Genomic DNA, 12,364 nt, shown 5'->3' with positions numbered 1-12,364 from the left:
ACTTCATGCTAGTTAGGAAAGTGGTTAGGCTTGATGAGATGAAGAGGAGCAGCCCGACCCCGACACCATTGGCGGTGGTCGGCGGCGGCTCTGTCCCTAACTCCGGCGGCCCTTTCCGGCCACCTCCGGGGGTCAAAAATATAGTTTCTGTGCATTTTTAGATTCTATATTTCAATACGATCATTTCGATATATTATACGCAATTTTTGGATATCGTATGATGAAGTTATGAATTTTTAAGTTTCGATCTATTTCGATCGTTAGATTTGTGATATGTGAAGTTAGGACCGTCAGATGGACTTGTAGTTTTGATATGATGATCTTATGACTGTCCCAGTGGCTTTGTGTAGTCATGGGCGAAGATCCGACCGTTGGATCTTCATATAATTGAGAAACAGTGATTAGGGAGGCGATTCGTGAGAATCCGTCCGTCGGATTTTTGTATAAATTTGTGAAGATGTTAGTAAGGACGATTCAGGAAGATCCGACCGTTGGATCTTCGTGATGATTTTTGGAGGGTGATCCTAAAGGTGATCCGTGAGGATCCGACCGTTGGATCATCATTTAATTTCGATCCGACCGTTGGATCATCATTAAATTAGAATCCGACCGTTGGATTTCCGTATATGTGTGCTTTTGAGTTGTTGGCTAAGTTAAGATCATTATTGGATTAGGTGATCGATGGATTTATTTGGCGGTCGATTCGTGAGATTGTTAATTGAGCTGTTAAGAAGACGCAGCTGGATTAGAGGTGAGTAAACCTCACGTGGTTCATATTACGAACCGAGCACTTTTAATTACTTTATTTTAGTTGTAATTGTGTGAAAATATTTATGGAATAAATATTTGTTTTAAATCATACGGACTTGATCAACGACGGTCCATAGGTAAGTAAAATGATTTTAATTATACAAAATGAATTTCACGATTTTCTTGTGTGAACTATAGTTGGTATTAGTGGTCATTCCTGAGTGGGTGATTACGTATATATATATTTACGTGATTATATGTGGAATGGTGTGACATTGAAGAGTGTGGAATTTGGGATGATTAAATTACTATGAATTGAAATTTGACTTACCATATTTATATGTGATGATCATGATTGATGAGTTCTTGTTAATATTCATGATTTACATTGGAGGATGTATAGAGTTGGAGAATGTAGGATTCTGAGGACGAGGTGTCCGAAGTTTGACGGTTATGGATAACCGGAGTGTTTGTGTGCTGAGGACGGGGATGTCCAAAGTGCGACGGTTTATTATTAACCGAAGTTGTGTACTGAGGACGGGGATGTCCAAAGTGCGACGGTTTATTATTAACCGAAGTTGTGTGCTGAGGACGGGGATGTCCAAAGTGCGACGGTTTATTATTAACCGAAGTATATTGTGCTGAGGATGGGGATGTCCAAAGTGCGACGGTTTATTATTAACCGAAGTATGTCGTATTACTTGCACCTAGGCCAAGGTGACTGGTAGCGATGTAGTTAGAGCTCTAACGTATTGTTGGGATGGACCAAAGTGGTGATATATGGGGTTGGGTGATTATAGGACCAGAGTGGTGACATTGTGGTTAGAGGATTTTGGAAATGTATTCTTTGTGGATTTCCGTGAGTTGGTTGATGTTCCTTGCAGATGTTGAGATTTTTGGTTGTTACTTGAGTTAAAAGTATTGTGTTATAATAAATCAACCGTTCTTTCTTGTTTACTCATACGAGCTTTAAAGATTGCTTTAAGGCTTACCGGGTTTTGTGTTGTTGCCAATTCCCGGTGCACTATTAAATTCAAATGGTGTAGCGGGAAATCCTGCAGGTCAGGAGAATCAAGGCGGTGATCGTACGGGTTAGAGTATTTGTCATAGATTTACAGCAATTGTAATAGTGAGATGAGTTAAGCTCATTTGAGCTACATTTATATTTGGTGAGAGTGTGCTGTAATAAATAACTTGAGGATTTGGCTTATTGTATATTGAGAGGTGTGAAGTGTGGTTGTTTGTGAGAAAAAATTCAGGACGTTATTTGTTATTGATGTTAATCATGTTTCAGATTTGAATTTGTTATTCAAAATTCGGGGCGTGACAAGACTTGAAGCTGATAAGATGGATAGTACTTATGTTGAAGTTTCCAATTCTTTGGTGTCGCCAGACGGCCCGATGGATAATTTGAAAAAATAGACATTGGGATTGGGAGTTTTGTAATGCATGTACAGATTTACTTCATGTCAAGTCTTGGTAATAATGTAATATTGACAAAGAATATTTTAGATTTATGAGATCAGCGTTTCATATCGACTATATCTTTCAACGAACTTCACGATGCTGTGCTTGTCCTATTCTAAAGTTGTGGAGCAGATGATTGGGCTGCATGGACAGTGAGAGGCATGACGTCTCTGCAGCGCATGTAACTCAAGAACTGTCCAGGCAGCTCTTCGAGAAGCGATTGAACAGCAGAAATGCGCCCACCTGTTAGAATCACAATGAATTTTTGTCTTAATTGCGAATAAATAGATTCTATCCATATTCAAACATGACGAATGCCGTGGAGAGTAAAAATAGAGATGTTTGGGACTTACTCTGCACTTCTCTCATAGGAACAAATTGTACAATGTCTCTGGTAGCCACACGGCCTGTTGAACTTGATAATCGCTGTCCATTGTCAGCATCGAGAATCTGCCAAGTACAAGATTCAGACATGCATTCAAGGAAAAAAAAAAATTTAAATTCTAGTTGTTGAAAAACCAACATATGTACCATAAGGAGAAAGTGATGACTCGTAAAAAGAAACAAAATTATACCTCCATTTGTTTGAAATCCGCACTTCCCACTCCAACTATAAGAACTGAGAGGGGAAGATCAGATGCCCTCACCAAAGCATCTGTTGTTTCCTGCAGGTCTGTAAGTATCCCATCCTATAAAAGGTGGCCTTTATGTTATTACAATAACAAAGATCACATATATAAAACAAAAGCTTGCAAATAAAATTCATCCTTCTCTTACCGTAATGATCAGTAGCACATAGTACTTATTGTTGTTGTGGAATAGAGAATTGCCAGCAATCTCTGCAGCCCTATTAACCACTGGGCCAAACGAAGTGGGTCCTGATAGAGAAACATTGTGTAGGGCACTGGCATACGCAGTCATTATGCCTTGAACCCCTTCAACCTAAATAAATGAAAAAATCATCAAGATAAGAAAAATATTGGTAGGGAAAAAAGTTCGCAAAGCAGAGTAGAAAGCAATATGCGAGGAACCAGACTCTTAATTTACCTCAAAGCCAGTTGCAGTTCCATCCAAGTTAAAACAGTGCGATACAGGTCCTCCAGCTGTCCTTCCTCCAAAGCCCCAAGCAGGAAAGCGTTTGTCAGTATCATAAAACTGAATGACTTCCCCAACTTCTGTTACTGCCTGCAAATTATATACTTGGTTACATTTGTAGATCGTACCACTCAACTACTCACAGAAAAAACCTCCTAAGGTTATTTCATTAAATGAAGGCACAAATCTTGTCTTGCAAGTTATTAGAAACATTTCGTTAATCACTAAAAACATTACCAAACTATTAATTAGCTATTTAACCTCCACAGTTTGCTAACCTGCTGGTAAGAATTTAATCGGCCATACGGATCAATGTAGTGCAACGAATCATGTTGTTGAGGATTTCCATTTGAAGCTGTGAGAAAATTCAGTACAAGGCATGCAAATACATTGGAAATGATACACATATTGAAAATACCACGCATTTCTTACCCGTAAAGTCAACGGCAACCATGAAGTTAAGTTCAAATCCACTGGAAATATAATCGAGAAAGCTGAACTGTTGCTTCTCATTAAATTGATCCACAAACAACTGACCCTTTGAAACCTACAACGCCATATTATAAAGAAACAGTGAGTAAATTAATTGACATGTATGCTAGTATATGAATTGGAATGCAAGCATGAATAAACACCTTTTCATGACCATGAGAAGATGGAATGACGAAATTCACCCCACTTCTTTCTTTGTATAATCTCTCCAGGTCTGCCACTGATTTTTGAAGTTTCCTATATAGGCCAAAGAGGTAAATTCAAAAAGGTTGGTCGCCTTTCTTGTACAGGCAAAAGGACAAAGTTAAGAAAAAAGAGCAGAAAGAGAAAAAAAAAAAAAAAGAAGGAAAAAAAAAAGTTGAACCAGCAATTTTAATAGTTACCCAATAAGAACATGATTGCCATTGCTGTTGAAATCAAAGCATTCGATGACTAATGGATTATCCTGCACCAAATATAAGTTGCATGAATTTTGCTACCTTATTTGTCAAACTACTAGCTGTATTTAACAGGTCAGCGGAATTGGCAAGCTTACCTTGCTTCCAAACTGCTGCATACTGAGGGATAGTGGTTTCCAAATTGGATTTAAATTGTTATCCACTACTTCAGTCTTGCAAATTGGAACAGAACCTCCACTCTCAACAATTCTAGATACTCTTAAGAAAGGATCCTATATTAAAGAAGTCGAAAAGATATATAAGAATCCTCAACCAAAAAAAAGAAAAGAAAAAAGGAATGTATCAAGTAAAAAGATCTTAAGACTTGGTTTCATAACGCGTACACTTTTAGAGAAGAGGTCTTTGTTTTCTAATTGTGAACAACAGAATTTTATCTCAACAACACTCTTCGAAGCCATAGTTTCTTCAGTATGGACAGTGAGTGTTCCTAAGCCACGCCCACTTCTGTTATGCAGATTCAAGGTTAAACTTCGACTTTGTTTGGTCACTATCTGCAATTAGAAGAGAACATGTTCACAAACACAATATATCTTAGAAATTAGCAAATGATGTTAAAACATTTTTTCAATAAATGATATAGAAATTGATAATAACAATAATAATATTGATTTTTACACATACTGCACCAGCTCAAAGAAATAACCTATTTTTATGAGCACTCTTTATTTGAAGGTAATTTACCTCTGAAAGAACGCAACTACCTTCCCCAAGAAATTCTTGATCCTCCAACTTCAGTGTCTGCAATGCAACACAATGAGATGATTAAGAAGCGAAATCTTCCTTCAATAGAGTTTGCATTAGGTTTTTATTCCCACTGTGATGCTAAATTTAAAGGTCGGTTACAGCAAAAGACAAAGAACCTTTGAAGACTTTGTTTATCTGTTGCTTCCATCCAATCTGAAGTCCTAATTCGTTCCATACTAATCCTACGTTTTGCAAAATTGTCCACAATCCTAAGCCTATATATATATATGCTTCCCAAGGTTGTTTAATTTCTATATTATATTTCTTGCCGATTCCTTTTAATTGAGAAATAAGCAATTTACTACACCTTCATGGTTCAAAAACTGAAAAATTGTAGTGTTTAAAAAATAGCAGGGTAGTTTATAACAATTCAGAATTGTGTTTATAGAAAGCCTTGATAGAAGACATGGTAATACCTTTACATTTACGTTGTGATATTTTGTATCGACATCATAGACATGAAATCTGGGTTAAGCACATAACAAGAAAAAACGGAAAGGTCAGGCAAGCAGCCTAGTCAAACCAATGCAAAGGAAAGAAATATGATCGAGAAACTTACATCAATGGCTGCACAATCTCGAACTGATATGAGACTGTGATTTTCTCAATCCACACTGGTTTCAAACTATTCAGTATTACTTCAGTTCTCCCTAGTTCCTGTAGCTTACCATCTCCTTTCTTCACATAAACCACAACCATAGGATCACTTTGAAACAAAATAACAGATGTTAAAAGAACTACTCCTCACCATGACAGAGTACCCATGTTAAATGTCATATAAGTACATAACATAGAACCATATCAAACAGAACAGGTTTTTTCTTCATTGATTAGAACTATGATAGCCCTTCCATTTGTAAGGGTAGTAGTAATAACAATTATTGACAAGCAATAGCAAGATAAACAGGTGATGCTCATGTAGTCATGTTACATTCTTAAAGTTTGCAGTATTTTAATTACTATGACAAGCAGGTATAAGAAAATACCAGAGTGAAAAATGCTGATTAGGCTTTAGCTAATATTTCAATTACTGCTATATTTCAAGGTGACATGGATATATAAACATACCTTTGACATAATGTCACGATCAAGCAAGTTAGTTGCTGACAACGATAACTGTAACACAGATAAGAAATCCGACATTACATTCCAATTAAAGAAGGAAATAGAAGGTCCAACTAGAAAAATATATGAAAATGAATAGAACTACAAATAAGAGAACCATCCACGCATTTTAAAGCTCATAGTGATTAATAAAGCAGAGACACTAGATTTAACTCATCCATCAGATGTGTACCAAAGTTTGAACTATACATAATCTTCACACACTTAATTTATGAATTATAGAAGACCAGATGGTAAACAATATCAAGTAGTATACTTCATAGTCCATTACAGCTTCACTACATTGTCCAGCTTAATGTTCATTGCTGTTTCAAGCTAGGTGGAGTGGTGCAGAGAGAATCCTCTAGGAGTAGCATTAACCACCTTTAGCAAGTTGATATATATACCATTTGAAACCACGTATTTGATGAAAAATGCGGAAAGAAAAAGAAAGGAAGACAAAATGGATCAAGGCCTTTTGGTATTCTTGAAGATGTCCCCGGCTATATCCACATTGTCAGACATCTCATGGAGACCTTTATGTCCACACATCCACAAGAAATGATGGCGTCTCTTGATAAGTAGCAGAGTATTGTAACTATTGTCACACCTCCAAGAGAGAAACAATACTTTGAGATCGATTGATGGTTTTGTCCTATGCTCTCAAGGCAAAATGGCATAAGATAATCAGAATCTTGCTAATGTCCAGTTTCCGAGAGTATGTTGTAGGCATTTTTCAGACAGGTGATTGAGGTGCAGTATTCAACCAACATACAGCTTAACACGTAAAACACCAATTATATATGCAAATAAATTAGACAGGATGTCAATTGTCAATTGCGTTGTTTACAGGGCAAATACAGCCATTATCTTATAGTAAAACAGTTGGAAATTATAAATCTACAGTGAACCATGTAGAAACTTTCACGTTGAACATTCGAGAAGACTTGCAGGCCAGGTTATTAGAGAATGCAGACTGCAATTCGGGCAAGGCGGGTAGTGATTTTTAAAATCATATATACGAAAACCATCGGCCAAAATGACCCGCAGCATGCCATCTTGAACCGAGCCATACGAGTTTTGAAATTAACAATACTATAGTCAAGAATCGTGCCATCTTTAAAGCACATACTTTAGAAATCAAAAGTTCATTTTAAGTTGGTTCAAAAAACATTCTATAGATTATAAATAATAAATTGATAAAAGTAAAAAGTTTAGGCTGCTAATAAAATATGAGATTACTAGCACAAGAACAGTTCAACCAATTCTGTGGTTCTGGGCACCAAAGTTGTTTAACTGTTTTTATATCCTACCAACCTTCCCAGGTTTCAACCATTACACAATGTGTAGATAAACCCAGAACCACCGAGCACCACAGAAATATTAATATTATTACTTTTCTAAAAATAAACAAAAAATTGAGAATTGAATCAGGATTAATAAACAAAAAGAAGCATCATGCATCATGTTCTAAGGGTTTTTACATGCCAAAATTAACAATAAGCAACAGTAAAATTGTGGCTAGTCCGAAATTAAACTACTCCATGGCAAATGTAGGTTACCTCGAGCGGAGTGTAGAGAGGATAAACCCCACGAGAGCGGTTAAACAGCTCAACGGCGTCGTTTGAGTCAGCGTCCTTGTTGATCGGCCTCTGTTGTTGATGGGCCCCTCCCACTGCCTGCTTGCCACCTTTCACGTCGGAAAAACACCCTCCCATCTCCGATAAACCTCTCTCTCTCTCTCTCTCACTGTTCCCTCTTCTTCAAAACCTTAAAAACCCCGAACGTCTCGTCTCGTCTCTTTCTCAGGAGATTCTAGTTTGGTTTCGCGCCTTTTGTTAATCGACACACCAAGTATATAGGTGAATTCATAGGTGATATTGCGTCAAACGATTTTTTTTTCCGCGAAGCTTCATCACCTAACTATTTTTTTCTTCTGCTTCAAGCCTTCAACACACGCGGTTAATTAATATTCTTTGCGAAAATTTATACTATTTCCTTTTCAGAAATAGTTGCGAAAATAAGCAATTAATTATTACTAATTGGGTCCTTTTTTTATATTTTTTTTATGACAATGCAGTAGGTAGTTTGGTAATCTACCTATAGGGAGATAGGTCAAATTTTGGTGATGTGGGCATTCATTACTGTTGCCTATTTCAGTAACTGGGCAAAGAGTTTACGTATAGTACGTCTGGTATTTTTTACGGTTTTTGGCTAATGGATATGGACCGGTATATGAATCGAAGGGGCGAGGTAAAAACAGTGGCAATAATTGATAAAGTAATATGTGGTTCACATCCAAAATTAATTGACAATTGATGGAGTGGCCCAAACCCTTATAAACTCGCAAGGTCCCATTTTTCCCATGTGGGATGTATATATTCTCAACACGCCCCTGCACGTGTGGCGGATTTTCAAGCCATACACATGGACAACTTTAGGTGACGTGGAGCTCATGTGGCCGTGAGACATGCACACGTGGGTAACCCGCTCTGATATCATAATAAAGTAATCTGGGGTTCACATCCAAAACCAATTGGCAATGAATGGAGTGGTCCAAACCCTTATAAACTTATAGGCAATGTCTCATTTTTCCCATGTAAGATGTATATATTCTCAACAATAATTAATGACGCCGGAACAAGAGGGAAAGATGTTGTGGTTGAGATTAATAATATTTCATTTCATCACCAGCGGTGATTGGAACCAATCCCTTTGGTGTATCTCTTTAGTCTCTTATCATTTACGAAATTTTTTTCGATGACTCTTATAATTTACTTGACCCATTTTTGTTTTGAAATCAAGTTATCAAGTCTTATCCTTTAAAGTTGTATTTATCATGAACTTGAGTTTGTCCATTTTGGACTCATTCAAAAAAATCTTATATTATTTCCAAAAGATAAGACATTAACAATAAGATGGAAGAGAGAGATCAAGATGACTCGAGAATCAATCGGGTCTCTGGCGAAGCACTTTCCAGCTTTCTTTAGCCAACTAGAGCTATTGCTCTCATGGGTGGGTCCGTGGATACCTTGTGCAATAGAAAAATCCTGTGTTGATGTGTTGGATTGTAATCGGCAAGAGTGAGGGGGATAACGCCTCTGCCAACAGCTTTTCAGGACTCTGCCTTTTGGGCTTCAAATCTTCTGTCTCCATTTCCCTATTCCCTTCCCTGTCTCCCTATAAAATTTTGACACTTGACATTGTTGTTTCCTCAGCCTAACCATCTCTTACCGGCCTACAACCCCGTTTAACTCTAACCCAACATCTCTAACTCACCCAAAACACTAAAACAACAACTCTTCTTCTTCGGCTGTCAGCTGTCTTGCTTTTCGTCTGGAACTCCTCTTCAAAAATGCCACCATGGAACATGAATCTCCTGTGCCATCAAACACAAACAACTTAGCAATATTCCAAAATCAAGAGAGAGATTCCCGGTAATTAGATTTCTCCGTCTTTCTCGGCAAGCTGCAGTTTTGCGCAAGGGTTGGTTTTTTTTTTTTTTTTTTCAGTTTTCTCTCTGGTGATCTCCTCCAGCGGCGACCCAGTGCCGGCACGGGCCTCTGGCCTCACCGATACGTGGTGGTTGCTACCGGATGGGTGGTTGATGGTCTTGTCTTGGTGGAGAAGAAGCAATTGTGATCGATGGCCATCTGTTTTGAGGGGCGTCGGCGGAACGTGGAGTTTTCTGTGCTGGCTAAGAGGATTGATCTGCCGATGTACTGCTATGGGACTGTTTTGTGGGTGTGTTGGCTGGCAAACCATGGCTGTGCAGAAGGGATTCCGGTGGGGCTTCGACGGTGAAGGGCTGGGTTGTTGGAGGTGGAACCTAGGTGTTGATCTGAAGTTCTGGCATGGCCAAAAGATTTGGAGTGGTGGTGGCGACGGGTTTGGTTGGGAGGGTGGTGGGGGTGGTGGTTGCTCTCTGCAGATCAGTTCTGGTATAGGAGAAATTGATGGTGAGGGTTAGAGTTAAACGGGGTTGTAGGCTGGTAAGAGATGGACAACAATGCCAAGTGTCAAAATTTTATAAGGAGACAGGGAAGGGAATAGGGAAATGGGGACAGAAGATTTGAAGCCCTCTTTTTGAGGTTTTCCTATCGCCAAAAGAGTATCTCTCAGGCTGTTTGTACTCGATAATCATTTGGAAACGGTTGATGGTATCCTGACTTAATTGTAACTTTACGTATCCAGATCAGAGTCTTGTTCCTTTCCAATGGGTAGTCTTTGTGGAAACTGGAAAGTACTTTGACCAACCAATAAACCAATGGACATACAGTCATGCATAAAGATTACTGTGTATATATATATCCTAGTTTGAGACGGTCAAGCCAAAAGTACAGACACATTAACGTGCCTAATGGGGAAACCATCATCATTTTCCCATTACTATTTGAGTTGCTTGGAGAATATATGCTTGCATAGTTGCATTGAACTACATGGATGAATGGTGTTACACATTAATTTACATTGAATAGTCGAGGATGAGAGTATTCCAACAAACTGGAATCAATAACAAAACAAGATATGAAACTAATTAATATCCGTTCTGGTCAACATGATATGGTCTTTAGAGCCATGTTAATTTGAAATTGGCGGGAAATTCCCAGGTATATTATAAATTTTCCAAAAAGATTGATCAGTATTGTGGAATTACTCGGGAATCCATTCAAGCATTGCAACGGAAACAAGTTGGACCGACTTGGACGTCAAAGTCAATCCAAGTAAGTCAGTTCTCCGATCCATCTGCACATAAAATCGTATCCATTTTATAATCAGAGAGGAGATCGAGAACACTAGATTTGAATCAAAGCTCGTGCGTTTAAGTGTAAATTAGCGAGGACGGACTTTGAATACTCGGTGGTTGATAGAAAACTTTTCAATTCATCGAGAATATTCAAGAAACTACTTGAAGTGATCCTTAATCCTTTCGAAACTTATTGCGAAGATTCATGGAGTAAAATGTTGATACAGTTAATTCACCCTTCAACTTCTCCTGGTAAAGGATTTTCAATCCAGTACTGCCCTTTCAGCTGTACTTTAAAAAGCTCATAGTGATTAATAAAGCAGAGACACTAGGTTTAACTCATCCATCAAATGTATTACCGAAGTTTAAACAATACTACAATCTAGGAATACAAAGGAAACTGTTATGTACAGAATATATATACTTTAAATAGAAGATTTGATAGATTAATTTCCTAACACTCCCCCTCAAGTTGGAGAGTGGATGTCCTGCACTCCCAACTTGCGAACCATAGGAGTAAAGACTTCTTTTCCCAAAGCTTTAGTCAAGACATCTGCCAATTGGTGTGCTGAACCCACGAACCTTGTAGCCACGGATCCATCTTGAATCTTATCTCGGATGTAATGACAATCCATTTCATTATGTTTGGTCCGCCATGAAAGATTGGATTTGCTGCAATATGCAACGCAGCTTTGTTGTCACAGTATAACAATGCAAGTTCTCGATGCAATACTCCCAAGTCTCTAAGAAGATATCTCAGCCAAGTCAACTCACAACAAGTGCCTGTCATTGCACGGTATTCTGCTTCAGCTGAAGAAAGCGACACTATTGTCTGACGCTTTGATCTCCATGAGATCAATGAGGGGCCAAGAAAGACTCAGTAACTTGTGGTAGACCTTTTAGTGGGTGGACAGCCTGCACAATTCGAGTCACAATAGGCTCTCAACCTGAAATCACTATTTGAGGAGAAGAACAATCCTTGGCCAGGTGCATTCTTAAGATAACGCACAACACAGAGTGCTGCCTCCAAATGAAGCTTACGAGGCTGATGCATAAATTTGCTAAGTACATGCACAGAATATGTAATATCCGGCCTTGAAATAGTAAGATATATCAATCTACCAACCAACCTCCTATAACGACCTGGATCCTTGAGTAAATCACTTTTATCAGACAACTTCAAACCTCGCTCCATAGGAGTATCAATGGGTGCCGCACCTAACAATCCCGCATCCTCAATGATTTCTAATGCATACTTACATTGGGAAATAAAAATCCTATTCTTAGAAGAAGATACCTCAATGCCAAGGAAATATTTCAAATCACCAAGATCCTTAACACGAAAATGGCTATGCAGGAATTTCTTAATTGAATCAATACTCACAGCATCATTTCATTAATCAAAATATCATCGACATATATCAAGAGGGTAGTGAAACACTTGCCTTGGTGTTCTGGTGAATAAAGAGTAATCCGCTCGAGATTGAACATATCCTGCAGCTCGAAT

General features: G+C 38.2%; 1 protein-coding gene and 1 long non-coding RNA gene across 3 annotated transcripts in view; one reads left to right on the top strand and one right to left on the bottom strand.

The window, feature by feature from the left end:
* Positions 1–12,364, top strand: part of LOC133719708 (uncharacterized) — a 51,114-nt gene that overhangs the window by 546 nt on the left and 38,204 nt on the right. The window contains exon 2 of the long non-coding RNA XR_009851399.1: positions 675–751. This is a non-coding gene — a long non-coding RNA (uncharacterized LOC133719708). The remainder of the gene's footprint in view (positions 1–674; positions 752–12,364) is intronic.
* On the bottom strand, positions 2,244–8,065 carry LOC133721644 (protein BONZAI 3-like). 2 transcript variants are annotated; one of them, XM_062148316.1, is made up of 16 exons: positions 7,673–8,065; positions 6,075–6,122; positions 5,566–5,714; positions 5,423–5,471; positions 4,944–5,000; positions 4,586–4,753; positions 4,340–4,474; positions 4,188–4,249; positions 3,948–4,041; positions 3,745–3,859; positions 3,591–3,667; positions 3,265–3,402; positions 2,995–3,159; positions 2,793–2,906; positions 2,571–2,667; positions 2,244–2,460 (listed from the first exon to the last, which is right to left on the bottom strand). In XM_062148316.1, the coding sequence occupies exons 1-16, from the start codon at positions 7,826–7,828 to the stop codon at positions 2,333–2,335; spliced, it is 1,752 nt and encodes a 583-aa protein (XP_062004300.1). In that variant the 5' UTR covers positions 7,829–8,065; the 3' UTR covers positions 2,244–2,332. The 2 variants fall into 2 exon arrangements, with proteins under 2 accessions (XP_062004300.1, XP_062004301.1); XM_062148317.1 differs by lacking the exon at positions 7,673–8,065 and adding an exon at positions 6,388–7,065.

The sequence above is a fragment of the Rosa rugosa genome, chromosome 7 (assembly GCF_958449725.1).
Source record: "Rosa rugosa chromosome 7, drRosRugo1.1, whole genome shotgun sequence".
Lineage (NCBI taxonomy): Eukaryota > Viridiplantae > Streptophyta > Magnoliopsida > Rosales > Rosaceae > Rosa > Rosa rugosa.
Note: the sequence above shows the minus strand (reverse complement) of the source record. Positions and strands in the feature narration are given on the sequence as shown.

Coding starts and splice junctions, on each gene's coding strand:
- LOC133721644 (XM_062148316.1), bottom strand. CDS start 7,828: ATGGGAGGGTGTTTTTCCGACGTGAAAGGTGGCAAGCAGGCAGTGGGA. Junction 5,001..5,422: donor ATCACAACGTAAATGTAAAG/GTATTACCATGT, acceptor GTTGCATTGCAG/ACACTGAAGTTGGAGGATCA. Junction 3,160..3,264: donor GAACTGCAACTGGCTTTGAG/GTAAATTAAGAG, acceptor TCATTTATTTAG/GTTGAAGGGGTTCAAGGCAT.